The 21,412-nt window shown below is 38.4% G+C and overlaps 1 protein-coding gene across 8 annotated transcripts in view; it reads left to right on the top strand.

The window, feature by feature from the left end:
- The window catches only part of NLGN1 (neuroligin 1), a 427,968-nt gene extending 407,373 nt beyond the window's left edge, over nt 1–20,595 (top strand). For all 8 annotated transcript variants that reach the window (XM_080409539.1, XM_080409537.1, XM_080409540.1 and 5 more), the window contains one exon: nt 924–20,595. In XM_080409539.1, coding sequence (XP_080265665.1) covers nt 924–1,746 — 823 coding nt within the window. In that variant the 3' untranslated portion in view covers nt 1,747–20,595. The remainder of the gene's footprint in view (nt 1–923) is intronic.
- The last annotated feature ends 817 nt before the right edge of the window (nt 20,596–21,412 follow it).

Below are 21,412 nucleotides of genomic sequence, written 5' to 3' on the forward strand. Positions count from 1 at the left end.
TTAAGAACTGGGTTGGATATTTATGTTTACTGTGATGTCCCTAGGCTCACTTACACATTCTAGCAAAAAGAGGGAAAAAAATAATCTTTGTGAATATTCTGTGTGAAAAAAATTTAAAAAATACTTTTTACATAAAAATAATTAAGCGATGCCCAGAAAAGTGCAAGAGTAAGCATTAACATATGTGTATAGTTAAAAATTGTTACATTAGTAACTGATTCTACCCCAGCACTGATATTTTCATCCCATGAGACAGAAAAGTACATAAATATTGCATCAAATATAATAAGCCTTATTTTAATATTTTGTTTCAAACTGACAATTCTGAACGTTAAATATGTGACTTTAAAATTGAAAAATCTTGTTATTGTCATTAATTCTTCTTTCACTGGTAGTTCAAAACACATTTCCACCTTTGGCCATTGGACTCTTAAGTCATTACGTGTTATACTGAGTTAGGCCCTGCCACGGTCTTTCACAGAAGGAGAATCCGTGCCCTTTCTGGAAGGCCACAGATACTTCATTGAACTGAAATACTGAGCCTCACGAGCTTTATGTTACTAAAAAAAAAAAAAAAAAAAAAAAAAAAAAGAGTAAAACTTAATCTCCTCTCACGCTGGTGTCTTATAGATATTTGTCCACTTTACCGCATTGCTGGCAATCTGCCCTCAGCAGCGAAATATTTCCCTGTGTGAGATGCTAGCATTTTGGGGAGCCAGGCATTTTGCAGTCATCTATGTAAAATAAGGGTTCGTTTGCATAATGCTGTTTCTAATAAAGATTATTAAGGCCTCTAATTTTAGGAAATAGCATTCTGCTCTGTCCAAAGGCAGACTTCAACATTAAGTATAAAATTTTAATTATGTTAATTTTATAATTCCTTTTGAAATACTTTGTAACATTGGAGATTATCTTTTTTTTAGTGACCCAAATCAACCAGTGCCGCAAGATACAAAATTCATCCATACAAAGCCAAATCGTTTTGAAGAAGTAGCATGGACCAGATATTCTCAGAAAGACCAACTGTATCTTCACATTGGATTAAAACCACGAGTTAAAGAACATTATAGGGCCAATAAAGTGAACCTTTGGTTGGAACTGGTACCTCATCTGCACAACCTTAACGACATTTCACAGTATACCTCTACCACAACTAAAGTGCCATCAACCGATAATACTTTCAGACCAACAAGGAAAAATTCTGTTTCTGTTACTTCAGCCTTTCCTACAGCCAAACAAGATGATCCCAAACAACAGCCAAGCCCCTTTTCAGTGGATCAAAGGGACTATTCAACGGAATTGAGTGTTACTATCGCAGTTGGTGCATCTTTGCTGTTCCTGAACATTTTGGCCTTTGCAGCATTGTACTACAAAAAAGACAAGCGGAGACACGATGTTCACAGGAGATGTAGCCCACAACGTACTACTACCAATGACCTAACCCATGCACAAGAAGAGGAGATAATGTCCCTCCAAATGAAGCACACTGACTTGGATCATGAATGTGAGTCCATCCATCCACATGAGGTGGTTCTTAGGACCGCCTGTCCCCCAGACTACACGCTAGCTATGAGAAGGTCTCCTGATGATATTCCCTTAATGACACCCAACACCATCACAATGATCCCCAACACTATACCAGGGATTCAACCCCTACACACATTCAATACATTTACCGGAGGACAGAACAATACACTGCCCCATCCTCATCCCCACCCCCATTCACACTCAACAACCAGGGTATAGCCAGACAAGATGAAACAAACTTTATTTTTTGATGGATTGCAGTAGGTGATATTACTGAAGATTACTTGGCTTTCAACCTACAAGACTCTTACTATTTAAATATGGAGGAATATTATGTGAATATACATATCAAGAACTTTTGGGGTTTTGAAAAAAAATGAATTGTACATATATCAAATGAACTTAAGAAACAAACAAAGAAAAGAAAAGAAAAAACAAAAAAAACCCAACTGTTTGCAATTGCTTGAAGCAGTTGTCCTGAATGATACTTTTTCATTCACATTCAAGTATTAATTTTTTGAAGATTTAAGTTACGTAATGGAATTAGGCATGTGCAACACAAACAGGAAAGAACTATGACTGAAAATTTTAAAAACCTATAAATATGCACAAGGGACACAGTAATGGAATGTCAGATAATTTTCACCAATTTTTATTTGGACCTGTTTTCTTGTGTAGACCATATTTACATTTGAATAAGTACACAAAGCACCAATGCTGTTAAGGCCTTAGAAAGGGGCTCATGCTGAAATCTGCCAGTCAAAGAAGTTTTACAGCCTGGCCGGTACAACATTATCACATAAGTGCTGTCAGTATAAAAGTTGTGGGAATAAAGGAAACTGGATATTTTTAGCACGATGTGCATGATAATTTATATGCTTGGTGGCTGTGCTGCTGATTAAGCCGTAATTAAAATTCTTCTCATCCCATTGGAGTTTTTAATAGAAGCTTTCTTCATCAATTGGCACAACCTAAAGAAGTTTTTTTGGGGGTTTGGTTTGGGTTTTTTGAAAGGGGCAAAAGTAATCACAGTAAAATATTTCATGGTAGCTTCAGAAACAGAAGGAATTGCAACAGTTTTTGAAAGTTACTTACGGCATTCTAGGTATACAGTGTTGAATCTGCACTGATAGGAATCCCAGACAAAAAATCTGTATTATTAATGTTCTTTTTCCTTTCCACCTGAATAATTTCTAACTTTAACGTAACTATAACTCTAATGGATTCTCCTTTGATGAAGGATTTATAATTTGCTATGATTTAGTTATGATATGCTTTGTTCAAATTGGTAAAGTGTCCAAAAAATTAATTGCAATGGTATTTTGCAATATAAAAATGCCCCAGTATTACCACTCTGATTACACCTTTCAGTTTCTTGTTTAAACTCATGTTTGCATGTTACAAAGTTTACTTATAATACTTTAATATAGAGTTAATTCCCTTTTTGCTATATGTTAGCTTTGCCATTCAAATGAATTCTCTAGACCAGATGGCGACAGTGTAGAATAAGAGGGTATGTAAGAACGGGGAGAGAGCCAACAACTGGAAATTTTAAAATCTGAACACTACATATGTTTGTGTGAAACGAATGTTCTAAAACCACAAGAATTTTTTCGTTCCCCTGTTGCTTTCCAGTAATTATATACCACAGTCCTTTCAAAGTGTTTGTATATGTAATCAGATGTACATTTATATAAAAGAAATAATTGAGATGGACTTAAGAGCACATCCCTGATAAATACTTTCTCTCTTACCTGTACTATATTTCTATTAGACTAAAGTTATGTGATTTTTTTTTACATTTTTTCAAATTACTAGCAATTTTGATAGTTTGTAAGATAATGCGAAGAACTTTCTCTGACAAACTAACTGCAGTAACAGAAACATTTCTTTTCAGTTACTCTTTTTCAAGAATGAAAGCTTATTACACACAAAAATTGTATACTACTTGATGGAAAATTACTTTGTACTTCTTGGCCACATTACTGGTCACTGAGTGAAATAAAGATAATCTGGATAACGAATATTATTCCAATGCTAAGAGACCTGATCTTTGCTCATTAAAGAGCTAAAATGTTTATTGCTGTTTTGTCATTTTTTAATGAAGTAATGGTAACTGTCTCAAATAAGAGTAATATCTTAAGACCAGTCTGGTTTTTGAAGACATGAGCATGCCTTCTACAACTAATACAACTGCATATTTATGGGCCAGTCCCACCTACAACCATTTCTTACAGAAATACTGACATTGTGACAGTATGGTGTCATAGCATTACATTCAGATCTCCCCTAGTTTTCAGATATAAGTTAAAAAAGCAAATATCAACACTAAAAAATCCCCAAGGAACAGGCCTAATTGAAATAAATCTGCAGTATTCCGTGATGGGAAAAAAAAATCACCTGGCTTTTATTTGGGTGATTCAACTTCTACAAACAGCTCTAGGATGTTCAAAACATGTTTGCTAACATCAAGCACAAATGTTAGAACTGAAGCTGAAAGCAAAATAAAGTACTGCAATTTCAGTCATTTTATTTAGCTATTGAAAAAAAAAAAAAAAAAAAAAAAGGAAATCCATGTATTTAATTGGTGCTTGTTAGAGTCCCCTTTCTTAAATTAAGCTTTTTTTGTAGAAGCATAAAAATTAGTCTTCAAAATCCAGGGCGGTCTGTGTGCAATTTCTGCCTGATGTGGTTGTGCTTTTAGACTGTGACCTGCCAATGTAAACCAATAAAAAGAATTGTCTGCCATCTGATAATTATTGTTTAATAGGAAGATTGTATTTTGCTATGTTGATGAAACAAAACAAAAAAATACAAAAATATTGATGGCCATAAACCAAGATATTCATGAAATATGATTTTATGTGCTTTTCTTAACTTTATCAAAACCAAAATAACTTTCTACTATAGTTTATTTGTGGCCATATATCTATATATCTCTATATATACAGTATCTGGTAATTGTTTACTTTTATTAGTTACAAAATAAATGATATAGGTAAACCAAGCATGACACTACACTTTATTTTTGTCAGCCAATCGTATTTAAAATGTGAAAGATGAAGGCAGCAACACAGATTTTGTCACTCCTGTTTGAAAACAAAAAAAGTCCATTCCTGTGATGCAGATACTGTGAATGATATTTTGATGGCTACTTTACAATTACTTTGCAGCAGCTGGCTTTCCAAAAGTAGGATGGTGTCCCACATTATAACACAACATTAAGAAAGACCAAGAGATGTTTTAAAGATGAAACAACATAAAAATGTAGGAAATGGTTTTGGAATATCTTCATTATGCTTCATGGAATATAAGTTTGTTCTTTTTAAAATATTTATGTGTTTTGTTTTCCACGGTAGCCTACAAGAAAGCAAAACTGAGTGTGATAGTTAATTGCTTGTATCACCCTTGGACCAGATCTCCAATAAAATTAGGATATCAGTCAGTCTTTGGAAGTTCAGTAAAAATATAAAAAGCCTGCATTTATTGCTTTCACACTTTTGTAAATATGTTTGCAGACTTTTTTAAGAAAATGTATTCTACCATTTTGAGGAAAAAAATAACAATGGAATCATTGTCTCGTTTATCTATTAAAATTACAGGCAATATAATGTGCTGTGCTGACATTTCTAGGAGAAATAAAGCAGATAAAACCACATTTTGCTCAATGGTATCTCAGTTGGTTATATGTGGTGTTCCCCACTGAAGACTTGCAAGGCACGGATGAAATACCTGAATATCATGTTCCATGAGAAAATGTAGTTGTTGTTTTCGTTGTCTTTATAAACAGGGATTCCAATGTTCACAAGACTTTAATTATTGGATATTTCAGCTATTGAAACACCCTGAAAAACAGATGAATAGACATGTCACAGCTTTAAAGACACCACTGCACAGAAAATGCTGGAATCTATGTTGCCAACTTCACTAAGAGATGAAACAGCTGAATTCATACGAAGCTGTCAAACATCATGGCATTCCTTTGATGTTTGCAAGTTGTTGGGTTTTTTACTGTGGTGTTAGTTTAAAATATTGGCCCTCCCCCCCCCCCTTTTTTTTTCTAATATTGAACTGTTACAAATGATCTCTTTTTAATGTAAGCGAACATTAGATAATTTAATTATTGTTGTGAAAATGTGTTCCCAAATAAATTAGATTAATGGGAAATTCCCTGCAGAGGTTTTGTTATTTTTCATTCAAAGCTCTTGTCAAAATATCTGTTGCAGCAGTTCTGCTTTTTTTTTCTTTTTTTTTTTAGTCTGTAAGCTAAGGGACTTTCTCCAAATAACGGTAAAAGTCTCTTGTTCTGTTTGAAATAATAACACTATAAGATTAAGATGTCCTTCTGAGGCCTCCAAATAAATACGTGCAATTTGAAACATGGCAAACGGGCTTTTACTCTAAACATTCTAATTTGATTTAATTCTGGCACATCGATGCATTTGTATGCAGACTAGAAATTAATGGCATTTGATAAGGCGTCCAAGAGAACTAGTCAGCAGAACCAGTGGGTTCACCACCAGCCATGCGCAAAGTCCCTTTTCTCTTAGGTTCCGTTAATTCTATTGTGTAATTAATTTCTTATTTACAGATTCAGTAATTAATTTTTTGAAATAGAAAATGGTTAGAACATGGTAACAAACTTTATCTGGTGGAAAATGTTTAGAAAAAAATGTTGAAAATCACCTAGGAAGTGTAGATTTTTAAGTGCAACCTGGTTTCATTCCTTTTTGTTGATATTATAATTCTCAGTAATTCATACACACAGGAAACTATCATTTCTGTAAGAAGCTTTAGTTTCTGAAAGGAATTCAAGTATTGTATGTAAACTGTATATTAAAGCCTATTCTGAGTTTAGTTTCCTTTACTAGTGGGATGGATGAAAAACCTAATAGAATTGCAACAAATTTGTACAAGTAATTTTCATACAGTATCTTGAAATGTTTTTCTTTCATTTGAAGATAAAAGTACCATCACAGCAGTAAAAGCCGTGTAAGTATTTGTTTGTCACAGAAAATGCCTTGTCACAGAAAATACCTTCTTGTGTATATATATGCATCTTTCTCTCCATGGGTGTACCCACTTGCGCTATTCCAGCCAACAGGGGAGATTTAAAAAAAATGTGAATAAACAGGGAATTCTTACCTTTTTGCACCATGCAGAGTCAATTCAAAGGTAAATGCCAATGTGCTCAGCGTGGAGGTAACACCTATACCTCATTCTGCATTCTCCACTGTTATTGACCAGAGGCTCATCTGATGACATTTTTTGGAGCACCAGCTGAATTAGTATTTATCATAGGACCATTGAAATCAATGAAGCCCTGACAATTTACACCAGCTATCGATCTGCTTCCGGACCTTTAATGTTCATCATGGCTCATCTCACCATCCAGTTTTGCATATCTTCTCATGCACATGAACACCCACCCACAGAAATTATCACAAGTATAACTACCTGATTTATGAGTACTATCAGACACTAAAATGTGATTTCAAATATGCTTATAGTCATTTGTATGTAAGTCCAAAATTCAGAAAAAAAGTCTTCTACATTAAAAAAAAAGAAAATCTCTGGAAATTACACTGGTGCAAAGAAAAGGTTCGTGTTATAGTTTGCTACCTTAGGATGCTATAGTAAGTTTTATGTTATTTTTTTTTTAAAAAAGGAACATTCACTTGTCTGATCCTCAAATCTATATGTTCACCTATATGTCAAAGACACAATGACATTTTACAACAGTCGTAGCCTGCTCTGCTCAGCTCCTTTGTTGAAGGGAAAAGGCACACTTGCTGTCAATTCAGGACAGAAATAGGTGGACTTTCTCTGTCATCTGAATTTTCCCATCTCAGTGTCAGCAATGCCAGGCAATCAGCAATTATGAGCTTAGGTTTACAATGATGCCATCTAAAAAAATATTGAGTTCTTAAGTGTATAGGGCTGGGCAGTTAGTATTCAGGTTTTCTGCTTTATAGCTGTAAAAGCCAGTAATTTTTTTTTTTTTTTTCAAATGGAAGTTGATGATACTGGCAACCAGAGGTGATAATACTAGACCTTGGTTTGTGAAAGACTGTGTGAGCTGATAACACCTCAACGGCATTATTTAAAAAACCCAACAACAACAACAAAAAAACACCCCAACAAACAAACCAAAACCTTTTGCATCTAGTGATTTCTAGTGATTTTTGTTCAGTTGCTGTGGAAGTTAATAAGAATTTTGTGGCTGACTACTGAAAGAAGGATCAGTTCAGAAATCTGTATGAAATCCTGTGAGGTCCATATAATAGTTAAATATCTACGGCAATAGCTTCTAAGAGCTGTTTGATGTTTCCAGACCTCCCTGAGTTATTTATCCATCTGTATTTCCGTCTGCAAAGATGAACATGTATGTTCAGGTATTCACGCTTGGTGGTCGAATACAGATAAGCCCTTCCCCAAAAGATGCATCATTGTGATACTGCAAAATCAGCTAATATACCTTATTTTTCAGCAGGTCTTGTGAGCGTGATCTCAGCACTGAGTCACTGTGGCTATGTGGCTCTGGCTGGAGCATAATTGTATCTCATGGGCATGGAGGACAGAAAAAGAAAACTTGTGACTTGCAAAGCAGTCACTGGCCAGATGCGGTATAATATACTTGATATAAATTTTCCCTGGAATAAAATGAGGGATGGGACAGAATCTTCAGGCAGGAGGCAGTCTGGGAGAGAGAGATGTACAACATACCTATTTCACCCATTCATTTGAAGAAACAGTTTTGGCAGTAATTTAAAGCAATTAAGACTATATGAAAGATTCTATAAAAAAAACCCAAACCGCCAGTTCATTTATCACCAAACAAATTTTCAGAAGTCATGTAATATTTTATTGAGTGATGATAAAGATACGGTTGCACAGTGTTGTTTTCCTACTTTTTACAAGGTTACTCCTATGTAGTGGTGAAATCTGGCTAGGCAGATGAATAAATTTTGCTCTCATTTGCATACAGGTAAGTCTAGAACACTTTCATGAAAGTGGAAAAGTGGAGCTTCAGTAAAAAAAGGTAAGTAACCTCCAAAACCAATTACTCTTGGCCAGTTAGTAGAGATTCACATGTTAAACAATGGGATATTTTTTTCTTTAACATTCATCCATTTGCCATAAATATGTTTTCCTTTCCCCAGTCAGTAACTGGACTAAGTGTATCATGCTCTTCATAGAAGATGAAGACCACAGGAACTAATGTTCTCTTCTCATGAGTCATGACTTTGGTGTCCAAGATCAGAAAATGTAAGAGAACAAGAAAAATAGCAAGCCACGTTTTGGGGTTTGGTTTGGTTTTTTCTTTTTTTTCTTTTTTCTTTTTTTTTTTTTCCCCATTTATATAGGCATATTTGGGTGGCTTGATTCTCTGAAGGCTCACCAGAACCCAGGAAAGTATACAACCTTAATTGCCACAGCCAGCAGCTTTGTTGGGAATTTTCCTCTTTCCAATCCAGGAGGAAAGGGCAGGATTAAGTCCATGAAAGGTTACTTCTCCCAAAAGCACTCCCAACTGTATCTCTGACACGTGCCAAGGAAGCGTGAAAACACTTGCAAATTCTGTTGTTTGACAGAAGAAGGAATGTATATTGCCAAATTTAATAAAACATTGGTAATGTTTCAATATTTGGGATTCTGTTAACTTTAGTTAAAAAAAAAAAAAAGTAATCCTTTTTCTACAATACAGTTTACCTTAAACCTAAAATGGCTACTTGGTTACTAGAATTCGGCCTGTCTTGTAATACTGCATGTGAATTCCCATTTGTCCCATGCTTCTCCTGGTTCCATTCCACAATTCAATCCATGGTTTTTATTTTAAAACTAGAAACTCTGTTTTTATTGAATTTCTTTAGCATGGACTACTGCTCGATCCAGTATATTCTTTAATCCATTTATCAGTTACTCAAAAAGTATATTATCCCAGTCCTTTCAGTTATTATTTATTTTCTTATTTTTTCTTACTTTAAGTTTTGGTGGGTTTTTTTTTCTGTCATAAGTACAATTTTATTTTTCTTCATGCCCTCTCATTTTTAGTACTCTTCCACGCAAATGCAAATATCTGAAATATTGTAAATCTCTGTTCGCTTATTTTTATCAGTCTTTTTGTTCCTTCTGATTGGTATTTTGCTTTGTCTTGTTCTTCTTGTAGTTGCGTATTCGGGGCTGTTCACAGATGACCTCTTTTTCTATGAAATCAGTGTCTGGGTGCAGAATAGCTCTGGAGACAAAACGTCTCTATTGTCTTAGGAACTCCCAACCACAGAGGAACTGTTATTTAGGATGGGGATGTATCCCTAGTGCCTAGCATGGCCGAGTCTAGTTGCTCATGGGTAGGTACAAGAATCCCTCTAGTCAGTAAGGACAGGCACGCACCAGGAAGGTCACAGCCATCACGGAGTTATCCTCACACACACATGCCAGATGGTAATTTTTCCCCTTTGAAAGGTGCTGGAGGTGCAATTTCACAGACAAAAGCCAACCTCGAGGGGCAAGCGTGTGCCTCCAGAAATAAGCAGTGACTTGCAAATTCTGCTTCTTGCTAGATTAAAAAGCTTAAAGAGGCTATGAATAGTTTCTTGCTCATGGCCACGCTTCAGACAAGTGTTGATGTATTTTTCCTAGCTGTGCAGACACTGAGACCTTTGTTCTGCAGCAGGCTTTGTTGCACTGCCTGTGCCTATGCTACAGCTGTTCCACAGAGCTGAGCTCCTGCTGCAGTAAAGAGCAAAATGTCTATTGACTGCACCTGAGAAAGATGAGTGCCTTTCATAGCAGAAGGGAATGAATTACATATGGGGAGCATCAGACCCAATTTTCCACTGTTTTATAAGTTGAAACAGCCTTTTGCCTTCTTTTTTAAAGAGTAGAAGGAGGGCTTGGTAGTTTGGTTGTGACTGTGGGAGGTGGTTTTGCTGCAGATTTCTGGCTGGCTGTAGAAGGCTATTAGGATGAAATTCTTCCTCCTTGAATTTAACTACCCATATTAGTTGCCTACCATAAGGAAGCTGACCAGATTTTATCTGAAGTTAGTAAGAGGGGGCATTTTAGTACTGGATAAATCCTAATCTGCTGGTACCTGGTTTTCCCTGTTGACTAAGAGGGAGCCAAAAGTGGAAGAAAAAAAAAATTGTCGTCCTTTCTGACCTTCAGATATGAAAGCTTGGAACTTTTTATAAGTGTAAGTGTTTATTTTTATGTATGTATGCTATTGATAATTATTTTATTTAGTTCCATAGATCAGAATGATAGCTTTTCACACCCACTGTTTATTTTATTACTGTAGTGCCTATGGCTAAGGGAGTAAGACCAGCAGTGATAAGAATTAAATAGCAAAGACTCTAAGGCAGCAAGAAATAATGAAAAATCCTCACGTTAAAAACTTTATAGTGTAGAAACTTTCCAATGGTAAGCGTAGTTAAGATTGGAGCAGGTTGCATATGGATTCTATAGCACAGGATGCATTTTGGAATGGATTCTGCCTTGGGATGGCTAGATGGGCTGGAGATCTTATTTCTTCCATCTCTCTAAACAGCTCCAGGGTTATTAATAGGTAAGGCACAGTTATGTGGTTTACAAGAATTGCTAGTTCCACAACGCTATTTCATTCCATGTGATGTTACTTTGTGAGAGGTAAGCTTCATGAGGAGTGAGTTAGCAAAGTGTAAATGCAGAACAGAGAAATGCCGTAGGGGAGAGAAAGCAGGGAAGAAGCGCTGGAGGAAGAAGATTAGCCCAGAGGAGTGAATTTTGAGGATCAAACCATTACTGCGCTGTCTGGTACACCAGCAGAAATGGAGGCTTCTTGCAGGCACTTGGTCAGACTGCTGTGTTTTGCCAGTTTGAGCTTCTTTGATCAAGTAGGCTGATTCTTCGCAGGAGTTAGTATGGGTTTACATACATTTAACAGTAGCTATACTTAACAAAAAAAGGCCAGCTGCCTGTTCTGGTCCAGTGGAGTCCTTTTTAAATGTAGTCAGACATTGCTCTTTCTCAGTCTAGTTTTGAGTATAGACTTCAAACATTTGTCTAAGGACTGTAAGAGATGGGACAGCAAGAGTTCACATGTGAAAAGGATGAACACTGTATTTTCAAAAACAGCCCGAAAACAGAAGGGGTTTTAGTTGTAAGCAGCGTAACAAATTATTTCTGCCAGCTTAGCAGTCTCCAGTTACAATGTCACAGTGAGCTGCATGATTTTAATGTGTGCTGAGCATGAATATGTACAATAGATGCATCTATGTCAAGCACTCAAAGGGTTTACGTATTTTTAGACTTCCGTGTGGTCTCTGACATGTATTTCACAAGCACTTAAGACCACAAGATTTATAAAAACATGCTTTAGAGCAATACTTCATTTAAATCATCGTAAACTTAGTTTACTGGAGAGATAACTGAGTGCTGACCTTATAATCATGAGTATTAAGAGAACTATGCAAACTGTGATGGCTTAAGTCTTAGAGAGGAGTTACGTGAACGCCTTTGCATTTGTTCAAGCCTCTGAACCTCATGCTGCGTGTTGCAATCAGATTAACTGAAAAAAATAAAACAAATAGAATAAACCAGATAAAATTGATAGCAACATTTGCCACGTGATGGCAAATAGTTGTAAAAGAGGTATAAAAACTGACAGATATTGATGACTTCATTGCCTACGAAACTACTAAATGTTGCCCATTTAGAGGAGAGATCAATACCAAAAGCATCAGCTAATGGGGATACCTGTGGTGCAGTCACCATCAAGTGCATGTCTGTCCTGTTCATATATATAAACTGTAAAACTAGTTTCTCAGATTGGTGGTCAAAGAAAATTCTGAATTTCAGAGAACAGCTGTGAGCATTCATGGGACTCATTGACTAAATTTTTAGGAGCTCTCATTTATTTGAAGAACTTGCCAAGAATTTGTCATCTAATTAATCTAGATACCAAACACAGCAGACTCTGGTTTACAGTAGAATTGTTTGGATTAAGGGTTGGTATGATTACATATGGTTCACATCTGATCAGCAAAAAATAAGCTTTTTTGATACTGCAGCTGTGATGTATGTGTCCCTAGCCTGAGTCTTGCATTACACGCAGCTTTTTCTGAGAAGGAGAGGTAGGTGAGGAGCTTGTGGAGCATGCTTACCTACGTAGTAGCTTTGTTTGGCTTTCACAAAGTTAATGAAGAGCACGTCTAGGAAATGGGAGATACCTTGTCTTTCATCCTTGACAACAGGAATTTCCTTGCTGGTATTCAGATGGTTAGTTTCTGCAATTAGATTTGCATTAATATCTACTGTCTTTTCTCCCTTCATTCTTATAGGTGTATGCTAATGAAACAAGAAATTTTGAATGTTCTTGTTCAAATTTTGAGTTTAAAAACATCTTTGCCTTATCGATGTTAGTGATACACAACCCTTGGAAGTTTTGGGGCTGTTACACATATACAGTTTAAGCTGGTCACTGCAAGTCCCACTGGAATACAACAGTACAGTACAAGCATTATGATACCGTATGACAATCATTCATCTCTAAACCACAAACACTGCAGCCTCCATAGCTCCACTGGCTGTCTCAGCAGTGAGAAAGTCTCACTGGAAAACCAAGAAAGGTTATCAAAACGCAGCACTGGCACTGGCAAGCCCCTCTTTCTGCAGGCTGGTAAGGGTGAGTGGTTATAGCCCATCCGAGTCTACTGGAGACCCTTCACGTGGATTTGTAGGCATCAGATTGAAATGCAGCAGTAGGGAGCAGTCAAAGAGCTTATTTCAGGTTTTTATCACTGTCATGATGGTAATGGATCTAGGTCTGTGGTCATGTGTGCTGAGAAAATAGAAACAGCAAATTAAATCTTGGTAAAATCTTAAGAAAGAAACAAGCAAACATTTTCTGAGCTTAAAATTTTAATCTACTGTTGGTTTGCTGATGACCTTAACTTAGAGATGTTACAGCAGACCTGCTGTGGTTTTGATGCACACTAGGGGACAGTGGCCAGAGTATTCAGGTGCTCGTTTCCAAAGTATAACACATCTGTAGCTATTTTTCCAGCCTCATCATGTCTGTGGTCTGTGATCCGGCTGTAACACCTCAGGTAGGTGCTGAGTTCATGCTTTCTGAATGCTCACCCCAGGTCTGTGTTCCTATGGTTAGAGTCCAGCCATGGGTAGAGAAAACTGACGGTACTATAAGGAGCTGAACCTGGAATTTGCCAACTGCAAACCTTTGGCAACCTGTACAGCAAACTACATAGGATAGGCTGCATTTCTCCCACAGTGTGAAATTATTTTTAAGATGGGATCAACTAGAGACAGTTGCATAGAGGAAAGAAAAGTCACATGAAAAGTCAAAGGGAAAGAAATGCTATAATAATTTCACCAGTCATTTGTTTCTTGGTTTTAAAAAAAAAAAAATAAATTTTCATATTTCCTTTGGTCAAATTTAGTGATACCTTTAAGTAATATATAGAAAGATCACCTATATTTTTCAAAATTATTGTAAAATTTTATTGCAGTTGTTATACTGAATGAACCAGATTTATTTCTTATGTCTTCAACAACAAAAAGGAAAGAATGAATAGCAATAAAACATCATGATCTGCAATCTCAGCACTGAGCATTTACCACATGCAAGCCTGAGATGCCTCCCCACGAGATACATCCTCCAACATTTACAAGCTCTTTCTGCTGCAACCTGAACAAATAACAACCTCAGAGTCGCTTTGAATTAAACTGGCAGTCCTATGAGGCATCTCGTTCCAAAAGCTGGAGTCTCTGCAACATGATGGTGTGTGTGGACTGGGCAGGGGTAGCAAGGGGACAGCAGTCCCTGAGCTTTTTCATCACCATTTGATGATCTATGGAAGACAGACAGGGCCAGGATGGCACAAACCCATGTGGTTACTACCAGCAACCCCACTCTAGCTCCTTCACGTGTGGTCCCTCTTGCTTGCCTCTGAGAGATCCACAACAGCATGAACTTGTGCCCAATTAGGCAAGAGTTAAAACTAGCAATTAAAAATACTAACATTTAATTTTAGAAAGTGGAAGCAGACTGGAATAATCCAGAGCAGACAGCAGGGTCAACAGCAGGCATGGTCTGCAAATTGACTCTGTCTGGTGTGAGCAAACTAGGTGACTGCTGATTAGGCAGGTCTTGTGATGTGCTTTTTGTGAAAACAAATTCAAGCTGCAGCCTTCCATACACGGTACTGCTGATGATGGCTTGTTACTTAAAGGTCTGGGAAAGCAGCTTTCAGATCCCAAGCTTGTCAGAAAAAACAGCAGGAGGGGGCACAAATAATGAAAACAAATGTACACTGAGAACTGGATGGGTAACACCGGTGCAGAAGTCAACAGTGTGATGTGCCCTGAAACGTATTGCAGGAGGCCGTGTAAAGGCAAAGCTGACCCAGGACATCAAAACAGCTTCCGTGTCTTTATTTCTTGCTGTGCTTGAGTCCTGATGGGGCAATCGGTATCAATTATGCATTCCTTCCCCTGTGCAAGGGCGTCACAAATTTAAGGTAATTCCTATTCTTGGAGAAAGACTGCAAAGTTGCACTGGTAGGTACCGCTGGTTGTAGGGGGAAGAAAAAGCAGCAGCTAGTGATGGCCATGCTGGGGGAGGCTGCAGGGCGCTGACACCGCCAGCTGGAGCAGTGCTGACGTGCAAAGTGCAGGTCAGCATCAGGGGCCGTGGGTGCTCAAGCTATCCCTGGAAGCCCCAGTGACCACAAAATATTTTCATTTATTTAGTACAAAGTTTGCTTTCAGGCAGTACTTAATGAATCACTTCCCTTACAAATGACTGCCAGAAAACATCCTTTAATCAACAGAACCCTCTCGTTGCTGTTGATAACAGGTTTTTTCATAGGTGTTTTTTTAAAAAAAAAAAAACTCATTTCCACCTGTCACATATGCACAGTTCTTAAAATAGCTGAGGATTTGGAAGCCATTTTATGGATTTTTAGGTTTTAAAGATCTTTCTGGCTGGGAAATGGTACTGACTAGGAAAAGGTAGTAAGAGGGGGCACTCACTAGATGCAGGAGTAGTTCTTGTCATCGTTATTTAATTCCTTGTGGTAGGTACACATTTCACAAAAAAAAACAAGAACTGTAGGAAAATCTAGTATAATTATTACTTGACCTACTCTGCAAAAAGCGGCTGCTGTAATTTTACTTGCCGTTCCAGCAGCAGCTGTTTATCTAATGAGCTTTGGAAGACCAACTCTCCCAGCCTGACAGCTCCAAGAAATACAGAAGCATGGCAAAAAGTGGCATTGATGTTTGAATAAGTGACATTCTTTGAGTCAGCATGAACAAAATGCCATGTGAGAGTCTTGGAGGCGCTGGGAGGCACCCATTTTACATAAGGCTTAAAGCCAGTACCCATCTTCTCATTGAGAGACTCTCCAGTGCACAGATGATAACTATGTGTATGTGGTCACAGACTTCAAGAATCTATGAAAGACAGAGACGTTTTTAGGGGGAGACAGATACATCTCGGTTCTTTGTAATATGTGTGAGTTTAATACATGCTATCAGCTATTTCTGCATTGCATAACCTATCTCTAAACAAATTCAGATCTCTTAAACAGGAATCCTGTCATAGCACGGCACCTTCATTCAGAAGAAGTTCCCTGCAGCTCCATATGATGCTGCTGCTCCAATACAGCACAGTGTGAGGGTCATTTGTAGCATTGTGCCACAAAGTCATGCTGTTGTCACCTTTGTGGTTAAGCCTCTAGCCAAGCTATTGCTTTTGGTGTCTTGCTCTCAACAGCTGAACCCCAGAAAAATGTTCGTACTGAGGTTTAGACCAGGAGGAATCATAAGTTGGAATTAAAGCTGTGTTTCCCATTTGGTTTTGTTCTGATCCACAATTGTTCTCACAGTACAGTTAAAAATAAAATGACCTCTTTCTTTTCCTAGCTGCTGTCATAATTGTCATTCCCCACCAGATGCCCTAACTTCCCACTGCGCCCTGCTGGTTCTGCTGCCCCTGTTGTCTCTCAGTCCAAAGAGTTTCTGAACAAGAGACATGCTTTTATGGAGCCTGGCAAAGCTTCAGAAGGGAAAAGGAAAAATCAATACCGCTTCAAAGCAAAGTCTTTGCTTCAGTGAATATGACATTTGCCCTTTCTTCACTAGTGGGAAAAACAACAAGGACACTTACACCGGCAATGGAAATAGAATGAACAACAGAGAGACCTTCCAGGTTTGACTTGTAAAGGGAAATAACTTTATAGTCATTGTCCCTGTTTGGTGAAATCAAAAGCAGGTGTAGGGTGTTAGGTGGTGCAGTCTGGGAATGAAGTGGAAAGTAACACAAAGTCAAAGAGAAGAGTTCAAGGAATTTGGAACAAGCGATAATGGACTCTGCTGAAGAAATGGAGAATGAAACACATGACACAAAGGTCAGGTCCATCACTGCACAAATCGAATCAGAATATAAAATGTAACCTGCAAAGGTGGGCCATAATATTAAAAGGACTTTCTGGTAAGTTTTACACCATTTTGACAGCTTTGCAGCAACTGAAAATGGTGACAGGACATCGGGCTTTGCTAATGAATGGCTTCTCGGTAGGGTTGAAGCAGGTCAGAAATTTTCCAACAGAAGTTGCAAATGCCAATAAAGGACAATAATGTTTCTGCAAAATCAAGCTTGAAAGACTGTTTTTGGAGGATTTACAAGAATATAAACTAAATGTAAAACTTACAAGTCTGCTTCAACTATTTTCTCATACTTGAGCTTTCATTAATTTAATTTTCCTTTAATTTTGATTGTTATTTTTTCCAGTTCCTTTTGTTTCAAAACCAGATGCTTGTTCAAAGTTCTTAATTTCATTCAGTTTTGACTCTGACACTTCTTAGCTGGTTTTCAAAGTTCTTTTGTTTTGATGCTTCTACTTCTGTGTCATTCTTCACATGCAACTTTGTGGACCTCTTTCTTTCGGAATAACGTGCATTGTTTCAAGGGGCTCTATGTAATTGCTTAAAAAGAGCCTTTTGTAAAGGAGGTATTTTCCTGATGTGAGGCTGTGCCTTCAGCTGCAGCTGCAACTAGCTTTCTTGTAGTTTCTGGCCTGCACGGTGGATAATTTGTACCACCAAACCTCCCCTGCTGGGAGGGGATCCTGGGTCAGCTGCTGTTGTTGCAGCATGTAATGGAGCAAACTTCATCCGTGGTGAATCAAATAGCACGGTTTCTGAGAGGCACACTTGTAGTGTAGCAGGACAGTCATGTACTCATACTCTGACCCCTGTACTTGTGCTGGGTGAGAGTTCTGCAGCTACAAGAATCAATAAAAATGTATTGATTTCTCAACACTGTCATAAAGCTTGTCTGCTCTTATCTCCAGTTTGCAAGCTGAAAAGGGAGACTCTAAAACTACAGTTGTCTTAGACTTTCTCTCTTTTGTCTTCCCCTGTCCCATGCTTCTCACACAGGAGACCAAGATCTGTATCTGACGGAGCCACCTGACCAGGGAGCCATAGTCCCGCTCCCTGTATCACAGCATCCTATTCTTAACACTTTGGTTGTGAAAATAGCTGCTTTTGAAGCTTTCTAAGTAAGGAGCGCAGTGGGGATTGCCCCAAAGGCTTGAGTGACTTCTCTGGGGCTAAACTCAACCCTCTACATGCAAGCAATGGCATTCAAGGAAATGTAACGTCAGGGAAGAGCTCAGTGCATTTCTGGATAATCCAGATTCACATCGAGTTGCTTTCTTGGGGGTCATTTCAACTCCCTTTGCAGATGCTTGATGTTTTCTGCTCTAGGAAGAAGATAGATAGCCACTGCTCAGCTGAAGAACATGGGAATGTCCTCCCCTGTTAAACTGTCTCAGGGGTAAAAAGGAAGCAGATGAAGGGTAAAGCAGTATTTTTGATAATATTTAATTTCACAGAAACTGCCACCTAAAGCTGTACCTGTCAAAAGGCAAGTGGGCAGATTGCTGCTGCTGGTACTTCACAGACTACTTGGGAAGCTTGGCTTCAAACTTCTGGGGATGGATGCAGCTGTTTGTCAGCTGTGTAGTCAGTCAGTTAAATCCCAAAGTCCTGATAAAACACATGTATTGCCATCATAGAGCAATCAGACTGGAAAAGATTTACCCAGAAGACAAAACGCAAGCTCCCTGCAAGCTGCGGAATACACTCCGATGATTTCCATTATTTCATCAGCAAGGTCAGCAGTATCATTAAAGAATCATGTTAGAGTGTTAAAGAACAGCAGAAAGTGTGACCAGAAACATCTTACAGCATTTGAAGGCATCGGTCTTGAATGCCTTTGTTTCTATGGAGAACAAGGGCTTTGACACTCAGCTGTTCCCACTGAGAAGATCCTCAGCTGCACCAATTTTGATAGAAATATATCTAGTATGGCAGGTAAAACTGTTATGGCTGGTAGATACGTGTGAGCACTGGTCAAATGACCAGCTATGTCTGTGTCATTATCTATATTTAAATGGTGTATTACTTAAGGCCAGGCAGTTGTGGCATAAAATTAGAGTGGCCACTGCTTTCTGCTCTACCAGCTGAAGGGTGGGGCAGATGCGCTGAAAAACCACAAAATGCCGCGTGGTTTGTCTGCCACACCACCATCTGTGACTTTCCCTGCCTTCATGGTTTCAAGCACGTAATTCATAGATTCACACTGCCAGGGCTGTCGCACACAGGATGCTGAGACACGCACACAGTATTTATTATTCATGGGGTCTGCAACTGAGAACATACAGAAGGAAAAGGGAAAAAATTCCTCTGTGGGCAGCTGGGAAGGGCAGTGGTGGGGTCCCCAGATAATTGTCCTCCAGGGGCTCTCTCCTGTGCGGCAATGGTGAGGATGAAGAGGAAGATGATGGGGTTTTGGCATGCTTTTCCACTATTACATGCTTTTTTGAATGGGATCAGCTCAAACTGCCTCTTGGGTGTTCCTCTGCGGCATGATTATAGCTATGTTGAGTATGATAATTAGACAAAGTGTTGCACATAACTTGTTAACCTTTTGTGCATGTATATTATAGGATAATGTTTTAGTATTTAAAATACTAATAGTGTTTAGTATACAAATACTGATTTGTTGTGGGCTGTGTTTTAGTTGTCTCTAAACTAACATCTACAAAATGAGGTATGAAAAGGTTGGGGGGAAAGGGCTGATTTTCGCACCACAGGTGATGGCTTCCCATGAGAACCTGCTATATAACATTATGGGGGGTTGCAGGTGCAAGGCCATGGGAACAATAAACAAAGATGTGAGAACAACAACAGGAAAACACTGGCTCAGCAGCTGATGTGAAAGATGACTGAGCTGCTCCTTAGCACTGCGAAGGCTGAGGCACCAGGGCACCTAAGGCACAGCTCAACGGGCCAAATTCTGCTCTAGCATAAGCAAATGCGATGTCATGGCGCTCAATGTCTCATCTTGGCCTCAAACTTGAGCCGTAGTCTCGCAATAAAATATTACAGCATAGCCTTTACATCAAAATATACATGTGAGCAAATATATACTTTGGGTTTCATTCCAGACTTTTAAAATATGATGTTTATTCAAATGAAAAAGAATATAAGCCTTCCTAAAGAAACAAACATAAACTCACATCTCTTCTCTCCCTGCCATGTGGAAATCAGGATTCTGTAGCCCACGGATCACAAAGTGAGTCATGCTGAAGTACAGAAAACACAGCCTGATCAAGCTGGTAAAATAACGCAGATTTTAGAGATGAAGGTCTCTAAATTAAGAGTGTTCTGCTGCTGACCCCCAGGCTGTTAAAGCTCATGACTGTTTGCTCTAGCACCACAGTTGCTATGGCAATTCATATAGACAAAAGCAGTAACCTTTCAGGTTCTAACCAGGTAAAAAACTAGGACTTAAATTATACTCGGAAACAAACAGGAAGCTGATATAGATGCCAAAGAATCAATATACTGTGTTCTGTGTCTCTAATACCATTTCACAGGCAGGTAGCTGCATTCTGTACAAGCTGCACATTCCTGATGCCTTTGAACACTTGCACCACATAGAGCACACTGCAGCAACTCTGACTTGGGGAAAACAAACAAACAAACAAACTCCCCAAACAAACCAAAAAACTCATGTAAAGAAATTGGGAAAAGGCAACAAATGTCTAAAGAGACCCAGACAATGCCTATTTGGATGCTACTCTAAAAAAATTCAAATGGTGTCTTATTAGAAGATAGATGAGGTATTTTTTCAGATTCTTTGACATGATGCTAAGACAGAACCCAAGCACCTGCAAATGACAAATCTAACAGTGGGGAGACAAGCATGTGGATGTGATGTGATGGGCTGTATTGTAGAGATAGCAGGCTGGACCTTGTTTCTATTTGATTAGTGAATCCATCTTATATGCTAGGGCTATAGCACCTTAAATTGCATTAAAATATGCTTCTCAGTAGAAACAGGATTGGAAAAGACCACAGAATCGTCAGCAGCTACTTTTACACAATTGCATAATCTTGGTTTTGCCATCTTCAGTAATGAAGGCAGTGATATAAATAAGTGATTTATCAGATGGAGCCCACAGTTTTAGCACACTGAAACTTCCTTATGTCCCTCACAAACATCATTATACAGTGAAAAATACCACCCCAAACAACAGAGAAAGCGTGTACCCAAATCAGTCTGCACTTCTGAGTAGGATTGTCAGTCCCTGACTTCTTTCCCCTCACCTGGAGGTGCAAATGACCCCAAAAGGGTGATGGACAGGACCTCCCATCCTTGCCACAGAAATCTGAGCTTCTAGATGGGCCAAATCAGAAACGCTGTGACTGACAAGACTGACGTGAGAGATCTCCCTTATGGGGCACTACCAAGCTAGAAACATTTGCCCACAGCAAAGTTGCAGGCATGAAAGTCTGCCAGCTC

This window comes from Falco punctatus, assembly GCF_963210335.1.
Source record: "Falco punctatus genome assembly, chromosome: 13".
Classification (NCBI taxonomy): domain Eukaryota; kingdom Metazoa; phylum Chordata; class Aves; order Falconiformes; family Falconidae; genus Falco; species Falco punctatus.